Source organism: Medicago truncatula, chromosome 5 (assembly GCF_003473485.1).
Source record: "Medicago truncatula cultivar Jemalong A17 chromosome 5, MtrunA17r5.0-ANR, whole genome shotgun sequence".
NCBI classification, from domain to species: domain Eukaryota; kingdom Viridiplantae; phylum Streptophyta; class Magnoliopsida; order Fabales; family Fabaceae; genus Medicago; species Medicago truncatula.
In genome coordinates this window covers 35121712-35139828 of record NC_053046.1, presented here as the reverse complement: position 1 = coordinate 35139828, position 18117 = coordinate 35121712, and the positions used below count along the sequence as shown (strand labels likewise).

Here is an 18117-nt window from a genome sequence, read left to right as displayed (position 1 = left end):
ATTTAGTTCTAAAACATATAAGTTCTTTCTTCTTGAACCAGAGAAAAACAATTTGTTAGAGGAGGTTTGTCTGACTTCACATATGTTAGGTTTAAAGATAACTTCAAATCCACTATCACACAATTGACTTATGCTAAGTAGATTATGTTTTAAACCTTCCACATACTGAACATTTTCTATTCTAGCAGAGTTAAGATTACCTATAGTACCTTTACCTCTGATTTTACCTTTGTCATTGTTTCCAAATGTCACTAGTCCTCCATCCTTCTTTTCAAAAGTTAGAAAACAATCCCTGTCACCTGTCATGTGCCTAGAACAACCACTATCCAGGTACCATGGTTTTGTTCTTGCACCCTGAGGCAAGACCTACATTTGACAAGATAAAAATTTTAGGTACCCATGTAATGTTGGGTCCTTGAGGGTTAGTTCTTCTAAGAGATCTTTTCTGAAAGTAACATTCTGTCTTTTATGATCAGATTTGTTACAGTAGAAACATGTCTTCTTAGCCTTTTCAGCCTTTTGTGAACTTTCTGATCTATTGAGATGAGAACGTTCTGAACTAAGATTTAAATTATTTTGTTTGATAAATTTTTTCTTAACATGACATACTGATTCATTATGTCCATACTTATCACAAAAACAACATTTAACTCTTATTTTAGCTTTAGGTACAAAACTTCCAATAATTTTGCTTGGATCCTTAAAGCCTAAGCCAGATTTCTTAGTACTTTTATTTTGAGATCCTACTATGTTTTGAAAAGTTTCTGTAGATTTTATAAACCCTGTCAGATCCTTTTTCAATGTTTCAACTTCCTTTTTCAAAAGTATGTTTTCCTTTTGTACTTCAGAAGGTACAGACATAATGCCTTTTTGTTTTCTGTTTATCTCTCTTTGTTTTTCTGACATGTCAAAATGAGAATCTTGCAGAATTTTTATGGTCTTTCTGGACTCATCATACTTGTTCTGAAGTATTTCTTTTTCTTCTTTTATCTCAGAAAGTTCTTTGATTAAAGAGTGACATCTATTAGTTAAGAAGTTTGAATCATATAAGAGACTATCAATTTTGTTTTCAAGATCTTTATATAAAGAATCAGTTTTATAGATAATTACCTCTTCCTCATCATCTGACTGAGCCATCAGTCCCATGTCTGTATCTGCATCTTCTTGAGAATCTGATTCTTCCATGTCATCCCATGTGATCATTGCTTTCTTCTTGAAGGGAGGTTTTCTCTGAACCTTTTTGATGTCAGGACATTCATTTTTGAAATGTCCAGTTTTGTTGCATCCATAGCAAGTGACTTGACTTTTGTCAGCTTCAGTTTTGATGCTGATGTTGGTCTTTGGAAACTTCTTTCTGATCTGATTTCTTCTCAACATCATCCTTTGAATTCTTTTAGAGATTAGTGCAAGTTCATCTTCAGCTTCTTCTTCATGAACTTCTTCTAATTCTTGTGGTTTTTGCACATCTTCATCAGCAACTGATGAGGTTTGCTGAGATGCTTTCAAGGCAAGTGTTCTTACCTTCTTTACTGGTTTGTCTCCTTGAAGTACAACTTCATGAGCTCTTAGTGAACCAATGAGATCTTCCAGGTTCATAGATTTTAAATCTTTGGCCTGAGTGATTGCAGTGACCATAGGTCTCCACATACTTGGAAGACATCTCAGAATTTTTCTAATTCTATCATGAGTGGAATATGCCTTTCCAAGAGATCTCATTTCATTTACTATTGTAGTAAATCTTGCATACATCTCATCAATGGTTTCATTTTCACTCATTTCAAAGACTTCAAATTTTCTGACTCCAATGTCAATTCTAGTTTCTTTGACATGAGATGTACCCTCATGATGTATTTTCAGAGTATCCCATACTCCTTTAGCATTTGTACATTCATCAACTCTTTCACTTTCTTCCATGGTTAGTGCACATGATAGAAAGAGTCTAGCTTTAGAGTTTAGTAATACCTGAGCTTTTTCATCTGTTGACCATGCACTTTTTGCTTTGACAGCTCCTTCTTTGTTTGTTGGAACAAAGTCTCCATTTGTGATGACTGCCCACATATCATTGTCTTGAGATCTGAGAAAGAGTTCCATCTTGCCTTTCCAGAAGTAGTAGTTTGATCCATCAAAGAGTGGTGGTCTATTTGAAGATCCTCCTTCAGCTATGTACTTGACTTTAGACATACTTCCTGAATCTTTTCTCTAACACTTGTTTAAGTGTTCAAACCCTTAGAGCCTAGCTCTGATACCAATTGAAGTAGATAAAATAGTCACAAGGAAGGGGGGGTTTGAATTGTGACCCTTTAAAAATTATCCTGAAACTTAAAAGTGATTCTCAAGTTGTTTACTTGGAATTATGTTAACTTTCTGACTTCAGAATGTTCTGAAGTTCATAAACAAAATTGCTTAATAAAGTATAAGTGTAAGTGTGTGTTGTGTATACTGTAAATAAAAGAGTATAGAGAAGAAAGAAAGAACACACAAAGAGTTATAGTGGTTCACCCAATGTGGGCTAGTCCACTCCCCACAATCCTGTGAGAGTTTCCACTAAGATGCTTGAGATAACCTCTCAAGTCCTGCACCTTACAATCTTGTTCACCTGAACAATTACACTCCTGTATTCTCTAAGCCTCAGCAGGCTTGCACCTTCTTGCTAAGTTAACCACTTAGACTTTTACAACCTTTGCTCAACCTAACACTTTAGGACCTCTAAAAGCTAGATGAGACTTTGTTACAATTTGTATGGAAGTTGGGTGTTTGTAAAACAAACAATGAAAGAAGAAGAAGAAGAGGTTATCCTACAGATAACAAGAGTATTGATTTGCACTAAGTTGATGAAAGACTTAGAGATTGATCAATTTCAGTTTGCAAAAGCTTCAAACAAAATCAGAGTTGTTTTCTTGTATGCTTTGCAATGGTGTGTATTTTGCTAAGGCCAAGCCCTCTATTTATAGAGTCTTTGGGCTCATATAGCCGTTGTAGGGTGTCCAATGGTGTTATGCCATGTGTCCTGGGTCCCACACGCTTTAACTTGAAATTCTGGGCAAACATTCTGATCTCTGATGAACATCAGAATGTTGTTGTGTTCATGATGATCTTCATCTGGGTTCATCATGTTCTTCATCTGGGTTCATCATGTATGAATGAACACATGAAGTTCTGGGTTATGCATATGCTTTTCATATGAATTTCTGGACAATAACCAATGTATGGACTTTTCTTCATACATCAGAATGTTCCTTTCCCAGATTTTGTCTTGGAACCGGTGCAGGAGGATTTAGTGGGATTCTGCATCTTCATGCCCATGCTTTGAGAGATTGTGTTGTCCTTGATCAGTACCAACTCTCAGACGTGTCTATCTCTTGTTGGAGATGACAGATTTGCTTTGCTTTTGCTTTTTGCTTTTCACCTACTATACTGTTCATAAAGTAAGCATGAGCTGAGCTTGAACATTCTGATCATCAGAATGTTCCATCTGTTTCACTTAGGATGATTTGTAAGACTATCATTTGATGTAATCAAATCCTAATAGTGAAACAATAATGAAGAGCAGTGATGATAACATCTAGGATGATATTCCTTTGTGAAATATTCCTAGTACATCAATGTTCATAGTCTTAAATGAACATTGAATGCCTTCTTTGACATAACTCTTGTATATGCCTTTATTGCTTGATTGATCCATGCAAATGTACTTTCCTGGACATATATTCATGTCACATGTGCCTTGCATGACCTTGATCACAGTTCTTGAGATTCTTGGCTTGTATAAGAACAACCTTCTGAACTAGGTTGCTTCTGAACTGGTTGCTTCTGAACAACCTTCTGAACTAGGTTGCTTCTGAACTGGTTGCTTCTGAACAACCTTCTGAACTGGGTTCTGAACAACCTTCTGAACTGGGTTGCTTCTGAACAGGGTTGCTTCTGAGCAAGGTTGCTTCTGAACAGGGTTGCTTCTGAGCAAGGTTGCTTCTGAACAGGGTTGCTTCTGAGCAAGGTTGCTTCTGAACAGGGTTGCTTCTGAGCTCTCATCAGAACGTTCTGATCAACTTTCTGATCAACATTCTGAACTAACTTTCTGAACTTTAGAATTAGTTCATGGATTCAATGTCCTTTGATTTTATGCATCTTGGTATGATTCAAACCTTGTTCCTGTCTTAGTAAAACACTCAAGAGCACAAGTTAAATACCAAGGAATTAATCAAAGTCCATTAATTCTTTAATCATATTGGTTTATTATCTTTAAAATTAATTAGGGATTTTGCCTCAACAGTTGAATGCCAATCTAGTTGACATGTTTCACCTTCTCCCTGATGCCTAACCTCTCTATTTTTGCCTATCATAAAAAAACAAGAAGAAGATTGAGATGCGGTTAAACATTGTATTAGATGTCAATAATAGGGTTCAAATTTGATAAAATATTCACATGTTTGTAATTCATTGTTGGTTTTTGTAAATTAATAAAATATTGCTGAATAGTACTTACTTGAAGCAAAATTCACCATTGTTATCCAATTGTTAGTTAGTTCTTCATGCAACGATGTCTTCTTATCATGAATATATATGGCTGAATATATCATGAAGATGCCTCCAATTGCAAGTTTGGATGGATCTTTTAAAGACTTGCCTGCTTGATAGGTCTTTGATTTGAGCTATTAAGTACTAATTTTGTGAAATTTAGTTTTGCAAAAAAGAGATTTAGGTCTTTTATATTATTAGAGTTAATGTATAGAAAATCGCTCTTCTTCCATCAAGAATTGCTCATCCCCATCCAAACTTACGAAAATACTTCCGGCGTGACTTAACTCATTCATGTGTTATACGCAACGTGAGTTAAGTCACGCTGGTTACAGGTCAGTATGAGTTAACTCACGTTGTTACTGATATTGACAGACAACATTGAATGTTATTCAACCAAGTCATTAATGACATGTAATCTTTACACACTCATAATTGAACTGAAATACACTATTTCAATAACATTATCACATAATACCACATAATTGATCCAAATTACACAAATTTTTCGTTAATCACACAATCACATAATGACACAAAAACAATCCAAACGATCCAAATTACACTAATTTGTCGTTAATGACACATAATCACACTTAATAACACATAAATGATTCAAATTACACAAATTCATCGTTAAATTCCCAATATCACATAATCACACATAAATTATCCAAATTACATAAATTTATTGTTTAATTATACAATCACATAATGACACATAAACGATCCAAATTACACAAATTCGTCGTTAATGATGCATAATCACTTAATCAAACTTAACGACACATAAACGATCCAAATTATACAAATTCTTCTTTAAATTTCTAAAATCACATAATCGCTCATAAACGATCCAAATTACACATAACACAAATTCATTAAAATTCAACATTACAGAGACAAATTTGAACACATTACACTATTACATGTTAATAAATATTACACTTCAATAGACCGAACATAAAGAAGTAAAATATTATTTTCAACCATTAATCTAAACATGTAATCAATGTCACTATCATTTTCGATAAGTTGTGGAAAATATATCGTCTTCCAAAAGTCCTCTTCTTTATCCTCCCTCAAGTCCACGTTTGACACATGTACTACTACATGAGATGTTCTTTGATTGTCACCAATATGGATAAAGTATCTCTCAAGTTGGAATTGATAGTTTCATTATCTCACTTTAAAAAATATGGCATTCATAATTTCATTAATGCTAGGTTCTTCATAGTTTCATTATCTCACTATAAAAAATATGGCATTCATTTGGTTTTGGTTTTTTCTTTTGTAGGTCTTTTCCATTCTCATGTATGAGTACACCCTCTTCTGAAGGAGTCATTACCTCATCATTTCTTGTTTTTGTCCTTCTTTTTTTCTTCAAACCACATTTTTCCTCATCGATTTTGAAAGATCCATAGAAGCGTGATAGACTTTACTATGCTATTCTTTCAGACTCCCAAGTATATGAATGAAGAACTTTGAGCTTCTTATATGCTATTCGTAGGGATATTTAACTCAGCCTAACCATGATCTCTAAAATAAATTCAAAATATGACATAGTAGCACAAAAATATTAAAGATAACCAAGTTGCTTATTAAAATAATAAATAAAAAAAGATAACCAAGTTTTTTAGTTAATAAAAAGAGATAGATAACCAAGTTGATAATTCGACTTGTAATTCATTTTATGACTTTTAAAGATGCCCGCATTTATGACTGTTTTGACCTCAAGTGTGCTCCTCCACCGTTTTTGCAAGTTATTGCCTCCTTTGGGTCTTGTATAAACCCTCACAATTTTGTCCTTAGTTAAAAAATCTTAATAGTCAGAGAAATGTTATTAGAACTGTACAATCAGCCTTGGAATTGACAATTAAATAAGAATGTTGAAGACATGTTACTCAAGCACTTTGTCCCTTCGTGGTTCCTAAATAGCCATGAGAATTATGCTATCTAGGAACCACGTGGCTTCCTTAAAATAAGGGGCGACACCGCCCACTAGGCTAGAACAAATCATACTTTAACTAAAGCCTTCCCACATGAAACACATAGGGTTTTGACTAAGTCTAGGAGAGATCGAGTTGTAGGATACCTCATGATCGACACGAACTTGCCCACTACTCTCCACCAACTCTTCACTCATTTACTCACGACCTCTAATGACCAACTCTACGAATAAGAGGTCCCAGGATTTATGTCCCCGATTTTTGTATTTCTTTGTTTTTTCTAATCTAATTTTTATTTTGCTTAGAAAGTTGAAATGTCGTATTCTTAAATTATATTTATTGAAACATTGATTTTTTTTTTTTAGCAAACTGAAACATTGATTTAATCAACTGACTTTTGTACTTAATCATTAAAGAACTTAATCAATTTTTTTATTAAAAGTTGTTGATCACATCAATAATATAAAATCAAAATAATATGTTATTGAAAGAAGAACAAATAAAAAAACACAGGAGAGCGCGAAATAAAATAATCGACGGTATTAGCCCAAAAGATAAGCAAGTGCAGATAAAAATAATAATTGAAATGTGAAAATGGAAAGATGTGTGCTTGAAGCCTTTACATTGGAAGAAAATAAATTGAAGAGAAAGGAAAAAGGTGTAAGTAATTTAGTAGAAACATACGTCAAAGCAAGGGTCGATTTGTCCTTTTGAAAGAAAAAAAAGAAATTCATTCTTCACTTTCCTTCCAATCTTGGAGGAAGGGTGAAGCTAGCAATAACAATGGAGTAGTTTTGGTTACCCGAAAGATATTTTTTATTTGAATAAATATATGTTTTTTTTATACGAAAGGTGCTTTGAAGGTTTTAATTTTTGTTTGAGGTTACTTTGAGACATATTACCGACTAAATCAAATCTGGTGAATCGAGACATAATTTTTACGGAGGCAAGTTTTTGCATGGCAGGTTGTGGTCATGTGGAGAATGCACAACATTTATTTCTTTCATGCGGTACTTTCGGCTCCTTATGGCATCAACTTCGTCCGTGGATTGACATTCCAAGGGTGGATCCTCAGGTTATCCCGGATCATTTCATTCAGTTAATCTACGTTTCAGGTGGTTTGAAAACGCGGTGCTCGTTTCTTCAGCTAGTTTATCTCTTGTGTGCGTGGTTGGTATGGAATGAACGTAATAATATTATTAAAAAATATAGAATCCTCCATTCCTCAGTTACTGGATAAAGTTAAGTATTATTCTTTATGGTGGTTGAAAGTTAAGAACGCCAATTTTGTCTTTGGCTCTCAGGGTTGGTGGTCGAACCCGTTCATATGTTTGGGTATCGGCTAACCATTTGTTTGCAAATTCTTTTATTAATAAATTATATTCTTTAGTGATTTTCTTGGTACACCTTGCATCAAGGTGGCTACCCTGTCAATGTTAATATATTCTATTTTTGATTGTTAAAAAAAAAGTTCCAACTAAGTTTAACATCAATTAAAACAAGAAATATCTAGTAAGAAAAGAAAAAAAAAAAAAAAAAAAACAGAACCATAAGAAAGAAAGAATATCAACCGGAGCCTACTTGATCTTCTTGTTTGGCCTCAATTGATTGTTGTGTCCACATTTCCTTTCACAGCCATAGGATGAAGACATGCGTAGCACCACTAGTAGCAAATGGTTATGTCTTTGTTCAATTTCCAAGCCAAAGCCATCAAAGAAGGTTCGACAATGCCACCACGAAGCCTAAGACCAAGATAAAGAGTGGGTTCCTTCTTGATGTTATAATCAACTGAGGTCCATCCATATTCAATAAAATATGCTGAACGAAACTACTCCAATAAAATATATTTAACCTCCATCCTTCAAAAAAATAAAATATATTTAGCCTCCAAATAAACTTATTTGCCAAAAAATAGTAGAAAATAGAAAATCAAAAGAGATTGTCATTAGTTTAAAAGATTAATTGTCTTATTTTGACTCTCATGGTATCTTTAACAACTAGAAAGAGAATTTTGTTAGCAATAAAATTGTCAAACAAGATTAAAAAACAAAATGGACGATAAATTTCTTATAATTTATTTAGTTTTTTGCATCTTGAACAATATCCTTCAAAAAAAATCTCTTGAACAATATTTTTCTATACTATTAAACTATAAGAAAGCGATATTTTTCCACTAAACAAATATAATTTAATTTTATGGTGTTCACGATAAGATAAAATTTCTAGCTTTAAGACTACCTGACAAAAAAATATTTTAAGTGGAATATTATTTTAATTTATTTACTGAAATTACTTGAGTGTGCTATAGGTAAAAAAAAATATATAACCAAACATGAAACATAATAGAAAAGAAGACTGGAGGTAAATGTAATTACTTCGCTAAACGACTGTGGGAACAAAATGTGTTTAACATTAATCCTTAAGAGTTTTGATGATAACAAAGTATTAAAAATTGTCAATTGGATATGCTAAAAATTGTCAATTGGATATGCTAATATTTGTTCAAGTGTACAGGACTATAGACAAAATATGATATCTTAAAAAGGTCTTGGAAGAACAATAGAGAGCAAAGGAATCAACAAAAAGAGAAGCTTAAATCGTCTGAAGAAAACTGCTCCTGAAGAAAAAGTGTTCCTAAAGACAAAGTGCTCCTCAAGTGATAACGTCATCAGAAGCAAGTTCATCAGAAGACAGTTCATCAGAAGCAAGTTTATCAGAAGCTGAGAATCACCATAAGTTGCAGTTCATCAGAGGATGCAACTTAAAGCTTCAAAAAAGTTGTTTAATGGGATTCAACCTCGTCTAAGGATTGCAAAAGACTGGAAAAGTGAAGCAACAACTATTTTGAAAGGATTTAAACGCATTGGATGCTTGTTCCTCAAAAGAGCGTTGATATAGTACGTTTGTACGAAGTGTACAACCACTACCTCCACTACTCTGTTTTTGTCTCTGCTACAAGACAAGAAAAACAGCTTTGCCTGCAACGATGTTCATTCACGATGGAAAGCATTTGAAATTGATCCTTCATAGGACAATAACCATATCAGGCAAATGATCATTGATGATCGATCAAAAGCTTCAAACGACTCTATTTTGAATGTGCTGACAATTCAACGTCTCTCTCACACCTCTATATAAATGAGTGAAGACTCAGAGTTTCAGTAAGGACAATACCAAGAATTAACTGAGGCAAAACTCTGCTGAAATTGTTATACATTCAAAGTTCTCTTAGAATTTCTTATCAAAGCTCATATCTTAGAAATTCTAGAGTCTTTGGAGTCTGTATCTGATTTGTATTGTGAACACCACTGATTGTATATCAAGTGTTCAAACTCAAACATATTCTTTGTAATTCTGTTTGAATTCAGAAGTCTCTTGCATTTGTGCTTGAGCAATAGAAGTCTCTTGATTGTGTTTAGGAGCATAGGAAGTCTCTTGCAGTTGTGCTTGAGCAATTTGAAGTCTCTTAGTAAATTTAGTAGTGAGCATTTGTAATCAGATATTGCATAGTGAACTCTCCTTGGAAGTGCAAGGGGGACAAGATTGACTTCCGGTTTGTGGAAGGAACCTGTATAAATTGCTTGTGTCTTTCTTCTCTATCTCTCTCTCTGTTTTATCCGCTGCAACTAGTTCTGAACATCATTTCAGAAGTAGAAATCTATTTGCTTCTGATCAGTGTTTTCAGCTTAGAAGAAAAAAAAGAAAAAGCCAACACAATTCAACCCCCCCTTCTTGTGTTTTTCCTCACCTTCAATGACCTTTGAATCTGGATGTCTTCCTACTTTACACGGTAATATCATCTCCTCATCCTAAATTTTTTTAAATAAAAAAGGAAAAAATGTAACATGCATTTTTTTTTTTTTAGTTATGAATTAATATTTTAAGTGTCATGTATATTTCCAACCTAAATTTTTCACTTCTCTATATTTAAAGTTTATAAATCCAATTAATATAATATTTAATTAAACAATTGAGTTTGAGTAATTAATGAATTCCACGAAACCACGAATTATTTAAAAAACCTGGATGATTTCATTTGTTTTATGGAACAATTCTTAGCAGATTTTAATAATTTACCAACTGAACTACGAATTATTAAGGTTTGTTTTTTCGAAAAAACTGGATGATTAACGTAAAAAAAATAGTACTATATATTTGACACAAAATAAAGATTAAGATGTAAGAATCGGTCAAGGTCAATGCATGAATGCAAGAATTAAATTGCCCAATTCCACTTCAATCATGTTCATCTAAAAACTGATAACAAACTTCTAGTACACTTCATAGCCGTACCTTGCCCTACTAGTTGTAGTACACTCAACCCCACAGCACATTGAAGCAACCAACACATCACATGCTAAGCAACGTTAAGTTGAAGGACTTGCTGAGAATTCAATTCAGATTTTACAATGATTTGAATAAAGTTCCATTATTGATGTGATGATATTTGGTGGATACTACTCTCAATTCAACCTGATTTAACCAAACTACATTAATCTTGGGATCAAATCAATTGACTATAAGCTCGTTGAGTCTATGTTCAATTAAACTGATCTATTTTCTCCGTTTTTTAAAACACACGCAAACAAACATATACTATATGTAGGTCGATTGGATAACTCAATTAACCTAAAACATAGATACTAGAAGATCATACTTGCTCTCATCTCCAATATAAGGGACAAAATTCATTCGCATCATTTTTTAAGAAATTAGTTAGTTAATATTATATCATTTATGTAATTAAAAAAAGACAAAATTACTCAATATGTAATGCTTTTTTAAAGCCGTATCCCTTGAGTTTTGTGAGACCTAAGTGGACGACAAACTCTACTTAAGAATTTTAACGCCACTACACGGCTAGATTCAAACTCAGGATTTTAGTTAAATTCGAAGAGACGTGTATCATATTATCTAAGCATTCTTAGATTATTTAAGAAGTTATTTATCTTATTTAATTGTAACAAATTCATCCTTTAATTTTAAGTTTTTTTCACATAGGTTGTTTATCTTTAAAAAAGCATACAAGTTAATCCCTCTTATATTATTTAATAAAACTAGTTACAAACCCGTGCTTCGCACGGGTTCAATAATATATTCGATAAAAAAATTCTTCGAAAGAAGAGATGTTAAAATGACGGAACATTCTGATTCATCATAAAATATGTATGGGCTGATTAAGAGAGTTAGTTTATGAGATTATAATTTGACATAATATTTATGATGAAAACAATTGAAACCAATAAGATATTTCTGGCTGGAAACTGATTCTCTGTTGGTGGTTCAAGCTTTCAAGAATCAAACAATTGTTCCTTGGCAACTTAGAAACAGATGGTGTAACTGCATTAGGTTAACTTCTAACATGAACTTTATAGTTTCTCATATATATAGGGAGGGCAATACTTGTGCAGATGCCCTTGCCAGCATTGGTTTAACTCTGGATGTTTTTGTTTATTATTACTCTTTACCTATACAAGTAAGGAATGATTATGTTAAAAATAGGCTAGGTTGGCCTAATTTTAGGTTTAATCACTCTTGAGAAGGTTTGGTATAGTCCCCCTTCTCTCTTTTTGTATCAATCTTTTTTGGTTAATATATTTTGATGAGTGGCACCCTGCCTCTCTTCTAGCGTAAAAAAAAAAAAAAAAATCAATAAAGAAAACAATGATGTGTGAATTATGATTACATATTATTCAAAATTATAAAAAAAGAGTGTTGTTGTTATAGAGTTACCAAAAAAGGATTGATACCCATATTTAAAACAGATGAAATCAAGCAAATAAGTAGAATCAGTGAGTGAAGATAATCTAGTATATGATTAAAATTAAGGTGATATGTTGAACGTGCGGATCATGAATACCAAATCTTTATTTGGGAATGACTTGAACGTGCATATTTTTAGGCGGCTTCTCTAGGTCAAAAATTAGCTTATCACCTACCTCTAAAATATGTTCTCGGCAAAAGTTGAACCATTGACCGCCTAAGTATTTTTCGTAACTTGCTCTCTTTGCCGACACTTATACATTTTTTGAGCTTGTTTGTCGATGAGCGTGATTGTTTTCCGTGTTCCTTTTAGAAATGTCCTTGATATCTCATTTGGAAAGTGCTAGGTACAAAACAAATTGCAGTGTTAATTAGATGTTATATATATATATATATATATATATATATATATATATATATATTTCTAAAACATTTACCAAAGCATTATAAAGATTTGCTGGAGGAAAAGAACATGGTCTATTTTATTCAAGAGATTGGGAAAACAACATTATAATTAACATGATACTAATTGGAACCAATGAAGGAACCAACAATGTGCAGATTAACGTTACATAATAGTTAGGTTTATAAAAGAGACTGCAAGTGTCATAGACTAACCAAAAAGGAATTTTTGTCAATATTTACATCAGACAAAATGAAAAGAACAAATGGCATCCCAAAGTCAATATAGTTTACGATTACAGTCCAAAGCGATACGTCAAAATAGTAGATGTTCAAATAGTTAAGCACCAAAGATCTACTTTTGAACAACTCGAACGTGCAAGTTCTTCGGTGACTTTTCGAGATCAAAGATGAGCTTACCACCTTCTTCCATCACACCAATCAACTTTCGTACGACTCAATGATATAGGAAATAATAAACCAAATATAAAAACTGTTACAACTTTAGGATTACTCACAAAAACTAAAATAACCCACATGCATAAAAAAAAAATCAACTACACTACCAGAACCTAAAATAACAATTGTGTCAAAACCTTACCATAACAAAGGAAGATTTTTCTACAGCCATGCAACACAATAATTTATGGTACATAATTCACTAACAATTGAAAAAAAAAAAAAAAAACCTTAAAATGCAGAATCGTGAAAAAAGGAATAAAACTATATATGATGAAGCAAAAACTAAAACAGTGTCGAAAAGTGAACCCCTCAAGCCATAAAAATCAGTCAACTCAAGTCATGCATGGTCTAAGAACCATGAAAAAAATAAAGAAAATGACCTCTTATGAAGAAGAAAGTGAAACATTGTTCCCAGCTGAACTTAGATACGACAAATGTTTTTTACGATCTAAAAGTTACTTTAAAGCAAAGTTAAAATGAAGGCCTTTAAGAAAGAAACTAAAATTGTTTGTTTTCTTTATGTTTTTAGTTTTAAAGCTACTTTTAAGTTAAATGTTGTTTGGAAAAATATTGTACAAAATTTGATTTTTTTTTTTTATGGTGTCCGGGGTTCGAACCCCGGACTTGGCATATATTTATGAATTGTTCTTATCATCTGAGCTAAACTCACGAGGGCAAAACTTTGAATTTATTATGAATTAAAATAATAAATAAAAAAAATGTTTAAAATATTTTTTGAAGGCTAAAAATGTTAAAAAATAAAAGATATATTTTTTTTACAAAGACTACATTTACGCAATAACGTTTATTTTGTGCAACATGAATACAAATCTGTATCATCATATAAATGACTTGTTAAATATTTTTTTTTTTTGGTGGCCAGAGTTTAAACCCCGGACCTTGCATATATTATGCATTGTCCCAATCAACTAGGCCAAGCTCACGAGGACACTTGTTAAATATTTGAATAGGAGAAACAATTTAAGGAGTCTGAAATAATAACATAAATAATATCCAAATAGTTGGTTTTTTCTATTTCAATTATACTCTATAACTAATTTCATTATAAGAATATCATATTTTTTGGTGTCTTTCAAAAAGATAAAAATTTATATTATATGATATTATATTTGTTACATTGTTGGTGTCATGGAAACATATGTTTGTTTTTTTGAATAAGAAAAATATATGCATAGTTTGTTAATTACAATATAAAGGTGCAATATATATATATATATATATATATATATATATATATAAAAGTATAATTTTTTTAGGCATCTAGACCTTTTTTGAAGAAAAGACATCTACAATTTTACTTTTAATTAAAATCAAAATTTTATAAAAATAATCATACGCATTATGCAACACCAAAAAAATTATACGCATTAGGGTAACAAAAAAACATACAAACATAAGGTATTACTCTAAACACTAATGTGTGTATGTGTATATTTACGAGGTTTGAAAAAGAAAATAAAAATATTTGGTATCATTAAATGACAGCGTGTATAAAAATATTTGTGAGGTTGTGATGATTAAACTATATTAAAATTAAATATATAAGTGGTAAAAAGATAATAAAATTCCTTTGAAAAAAGATAATAAAATTAAATGGAACCTTTTTAAAAAATTAAATGGAACGGTTCAAAAAAATAAAATAAAATAAAGTTAAATGGAAAAAAAAATATTGAAATATAATATTAAAAAATAAAAGAAAAGGTTCCAGCGTGAGTTGAAGAGAGGTGCTTGTGAAATAAATTATCGAGAAGTAGGTTTTTAAAGTAACATTCAAGAAATTTTGGCCAAAGCTCATTCCATTCAATTTTATGCATTCAAAAAATTTTTTTTTTTTAGTAAGTACTTAATTGATACTGTGTTTGGCCTAACTTCTCCTTAAAGATGTAGAGAAGCTGGAAAAAAAGCAGGGTCAAACGATACTTTAATCTCCCACAACGACAATGTAGAAGCAACTGAATTCGGGAGAAAAAATTGAAAAATAGTTAAAAGTTATTAAAAATATAAAATTATAAAATAAAAAAAAAATTGGTGAGGGGCAAAATGGTAAAATGCACCCATAAAAAGGTGAGGTGGCAACAACGACATCCCACCAAATAAGAAATTACAAAAATGCCCCTCTTAGGGGCAAAATGGTATAATCATAGGGAATTAAATTTTATATATAGTAAGTAGATAATTGATGAGGTGGCGAAACGTACACATAGTTATATATATTATTTAATAAAATATTTGACGAGAAGCAAAGTTATAAGTTTATACAACATAAGGTACGAAAACTCATGAATAATTTTCTTTACGCTGAGGATAAAATAAAATCGAAGAAAAATCATGAGAATTCGTATAATCATCTTTGAATAAGTAGCACTTCATTTATCAATGTAATAGAGTATGAACAAAAGACCATGTAATTCAATATTTAATCTTTTATTGAGATTGTTCATACATTTGTGGATGTTTATAACATAGAAGGTGAAGATTTAGAGTGAGAGATGAAAAAGATGGAGTTCGCAAACACAATCTATGTAGCTCATGTGAGGTGAAATCATTTTGCGTACAATAACGTAAACTCAAATTACATACTCTACATAAATTCAATTTACGTGTGTTACCGTAAACTCACTTTACATAAATATTGATGAAAAAAGTTTTTGACAAATTTTGATGAAAAAGAACAACATTGTCAATAAAGTTTGAGTGTAACTAAATATTTTTTGGGGTGTAAGTAGAAAAAAAACCTAACCCAAAATGTTGTAGGGTTTAAGTTTTCACTTAAATTGACTATTTTGATTCAGAGCTGGTTCAATCTAATCCAATTTTTTTTTTTTTTTGGATGGTAGACGAAACTTACACAATATTTAGATTTTAAGTTCAATTAAGTTAAAGATTTAGTAACACTTAATCACATGCAGATGAGGCAGGTTAGGTTCAAGAATCCTGTATAACAAACTTTTGGCACACTTCATTACATGCAGTTGCGACTAAGACACGAGTCCTAGTTCCTAATTTATTCATTCATAGTATTCAAACCGAAACGTCACATCACCACACATTACCTTACCGTACACTCAACTACACTTAATCAAACCCCCACCCTATTCTTTATAGCTGCAACTTCCAAATTCTAACAAAACGCGTTTCCCAGATAACGCGTGAAACTTAAACGGCGCTATATAAATCACTTTCCACTCTTCTAGGAGAAAAATAATTCTCAAAAATCCAAACCCTATCACACTCTCTCTCTCTCTCTCTCTCCCTCCGCCATGGATGATGAAGTGCGCAAGATCTTCAGCAAGTTCGACAAAAACGGCGATGGAAAAATCTCACGCTCAGAACTCAAAGAAATGCTTTTAACGCTCGGATCAGAAACTACATCAGAAGAAGTGAAACGCATGATGGAAGAACTCGATCAAAACGGCGACGGTTTCATTGATCTGAAAGAATTCGCTGATTTTCACTGCACTGAACCTGGAAAAGATGAATCTAGCGAGCTTCGTGATGCTTTTGATCTTTACGATCTTGATAAGAATGGTTTGATTTCTGCTAATGAATTGCACGCTGTTTTGATGAAACTCGGTGAGAAATGCTCGTTGAATGATTGTAAGAAGATGATTAGTAATGTTGATGTTGACGGTGATGGAAATGTGAACTTCGAAGAGTTCAAGAAGATGATGGCTCACTGAACGCTGAAAGCTGAATTGATCGAATCAACGATTTCGTTGTAAACTGTACGTTTTCGTTTTTTCGAATTGTTAGGGTTTAGCGATGAAGATGATTTTAACTAGGTAAGAAACTACGAATTTCACGCAAAGTAGTTAATATTTTCTGTACATTCTCTGATCTTTTCTACGCTATGTTTAATTTTAGGTTAGTGACTGAATCAGTAGTAGAAGTTGATGATTAGTTTTCTGGTTAAACGCTGATGATTTGATTGTTCATATATAGTTCTAAATTGCAGTTCAACTTTTAATTGATTCTGCAGCGAAATTGCAACTATAATATTGATTGCATTTGTTGCAAACCGCAAGATCGATATTAATTTGCAGTATCATAACTGCAATTTAGAACTATATTAGTTTAGTAGTTAAGTTTTTAGTTCAATGTTAGTGATTCTGATGTAATGCATTTTCTGAATATTAATATGATTTGGTACTTTGTTTTTATCTAATTTTTCATATTATACAATCGTAGTAATTTATAGTATATGATTCGATAAAGTATGAAAGAGGAATAACCGTAAATAGCGTAAGCTTAAATGAGATTCAATGCAAGGAATAACGCGTTATTAAGCTTTTGGACTTTTGTGGATTGTTCGATTAAATTAATTTTCCTAGTTTGTATTATAATGAATGATTGGTGTTTTATTCGTGTTCACGTTAAAAGTGGAAGGTGCTGATGTAACGGAAAACGCGTGAGCGGTTATTGATTGGTCATCACGTTGTGATGTGAAGGGAGTTGAGGTAGTGTAATGCTGAGCTCAACGCGGAGTTTGAATTAAATTGTCTATGATAGGTAGACTATAGAGATTCAATCAAAATATTCAAACGTAATTAATGCATATTTAATATACTTTCTCTTTTCCGGCGGGTAACAAGGAAATGAGTATTTAAGGTTTAATTTAAAAGCTACAGTCAGAAACAAAATATACTTTAGGGTCTGAGTAAATTGGTTTATTTTTTTTTCAGTTTATGTAAAATAACTTATGTAAATAAATAAACTTTTCTCTATCATTCATAAGGTTGTTAAAAAAGTTTATGAGAAAATAGCTTATGAATATACAATTTCATTAGTCATAGTTAATGAATTAACATAAAAGGTTATTTATTTGCATAAGTTATTTTTCATAAGTTTAAAAATAAGTTAATCCAAACGAGCTTGTAGTTTTCATTGTTATTTTTCGTCTTTCTTGTTTTTTAAATTTACCAAAGCTAAATGAAAAGAAAAAAAAACATTAGAGGATCAAAGCAAGACTTAAAAATAATCAAGGATTAAAAATTCAAAACTTTAC

At 31.9% G+C, this 18117-nt stretch overlaps 1 protein-coding gene across 1 annotated transcript; it reads left to right on the top strand.

The window, feature by feature from the left end:
• Positions 1-16248: 16248 nt before the first annotated feature.
• Positions 16249-17272, top strand: LOC11431653 (calcium-binding protein CML24). Its single transcript, XM_003616317.4, has one exon. The coding sequence runs from the start codon at positions 16373-16375 to the stop codon at positions 16790-16792; it is 420 nt and encodes a 139-aa protein (XP_003616365.1). The 5' UTR covers positions 16249-16372; the 3' UTR covers positions 16793-17272.
• The last annotated feature ends 845 nt before the right edge of the window (positions 17273-18117 follow it).

Bases quoted from the DNA above. Each gene is read 5' to 3' on its own strand.
- LOC11431653 (XM_003616317.4), top strand. From the start codon at position 16,373: ATGGATGATGAAGTGCGCAAGATCTTCAGCAAGTTCGACAAAAACGGC.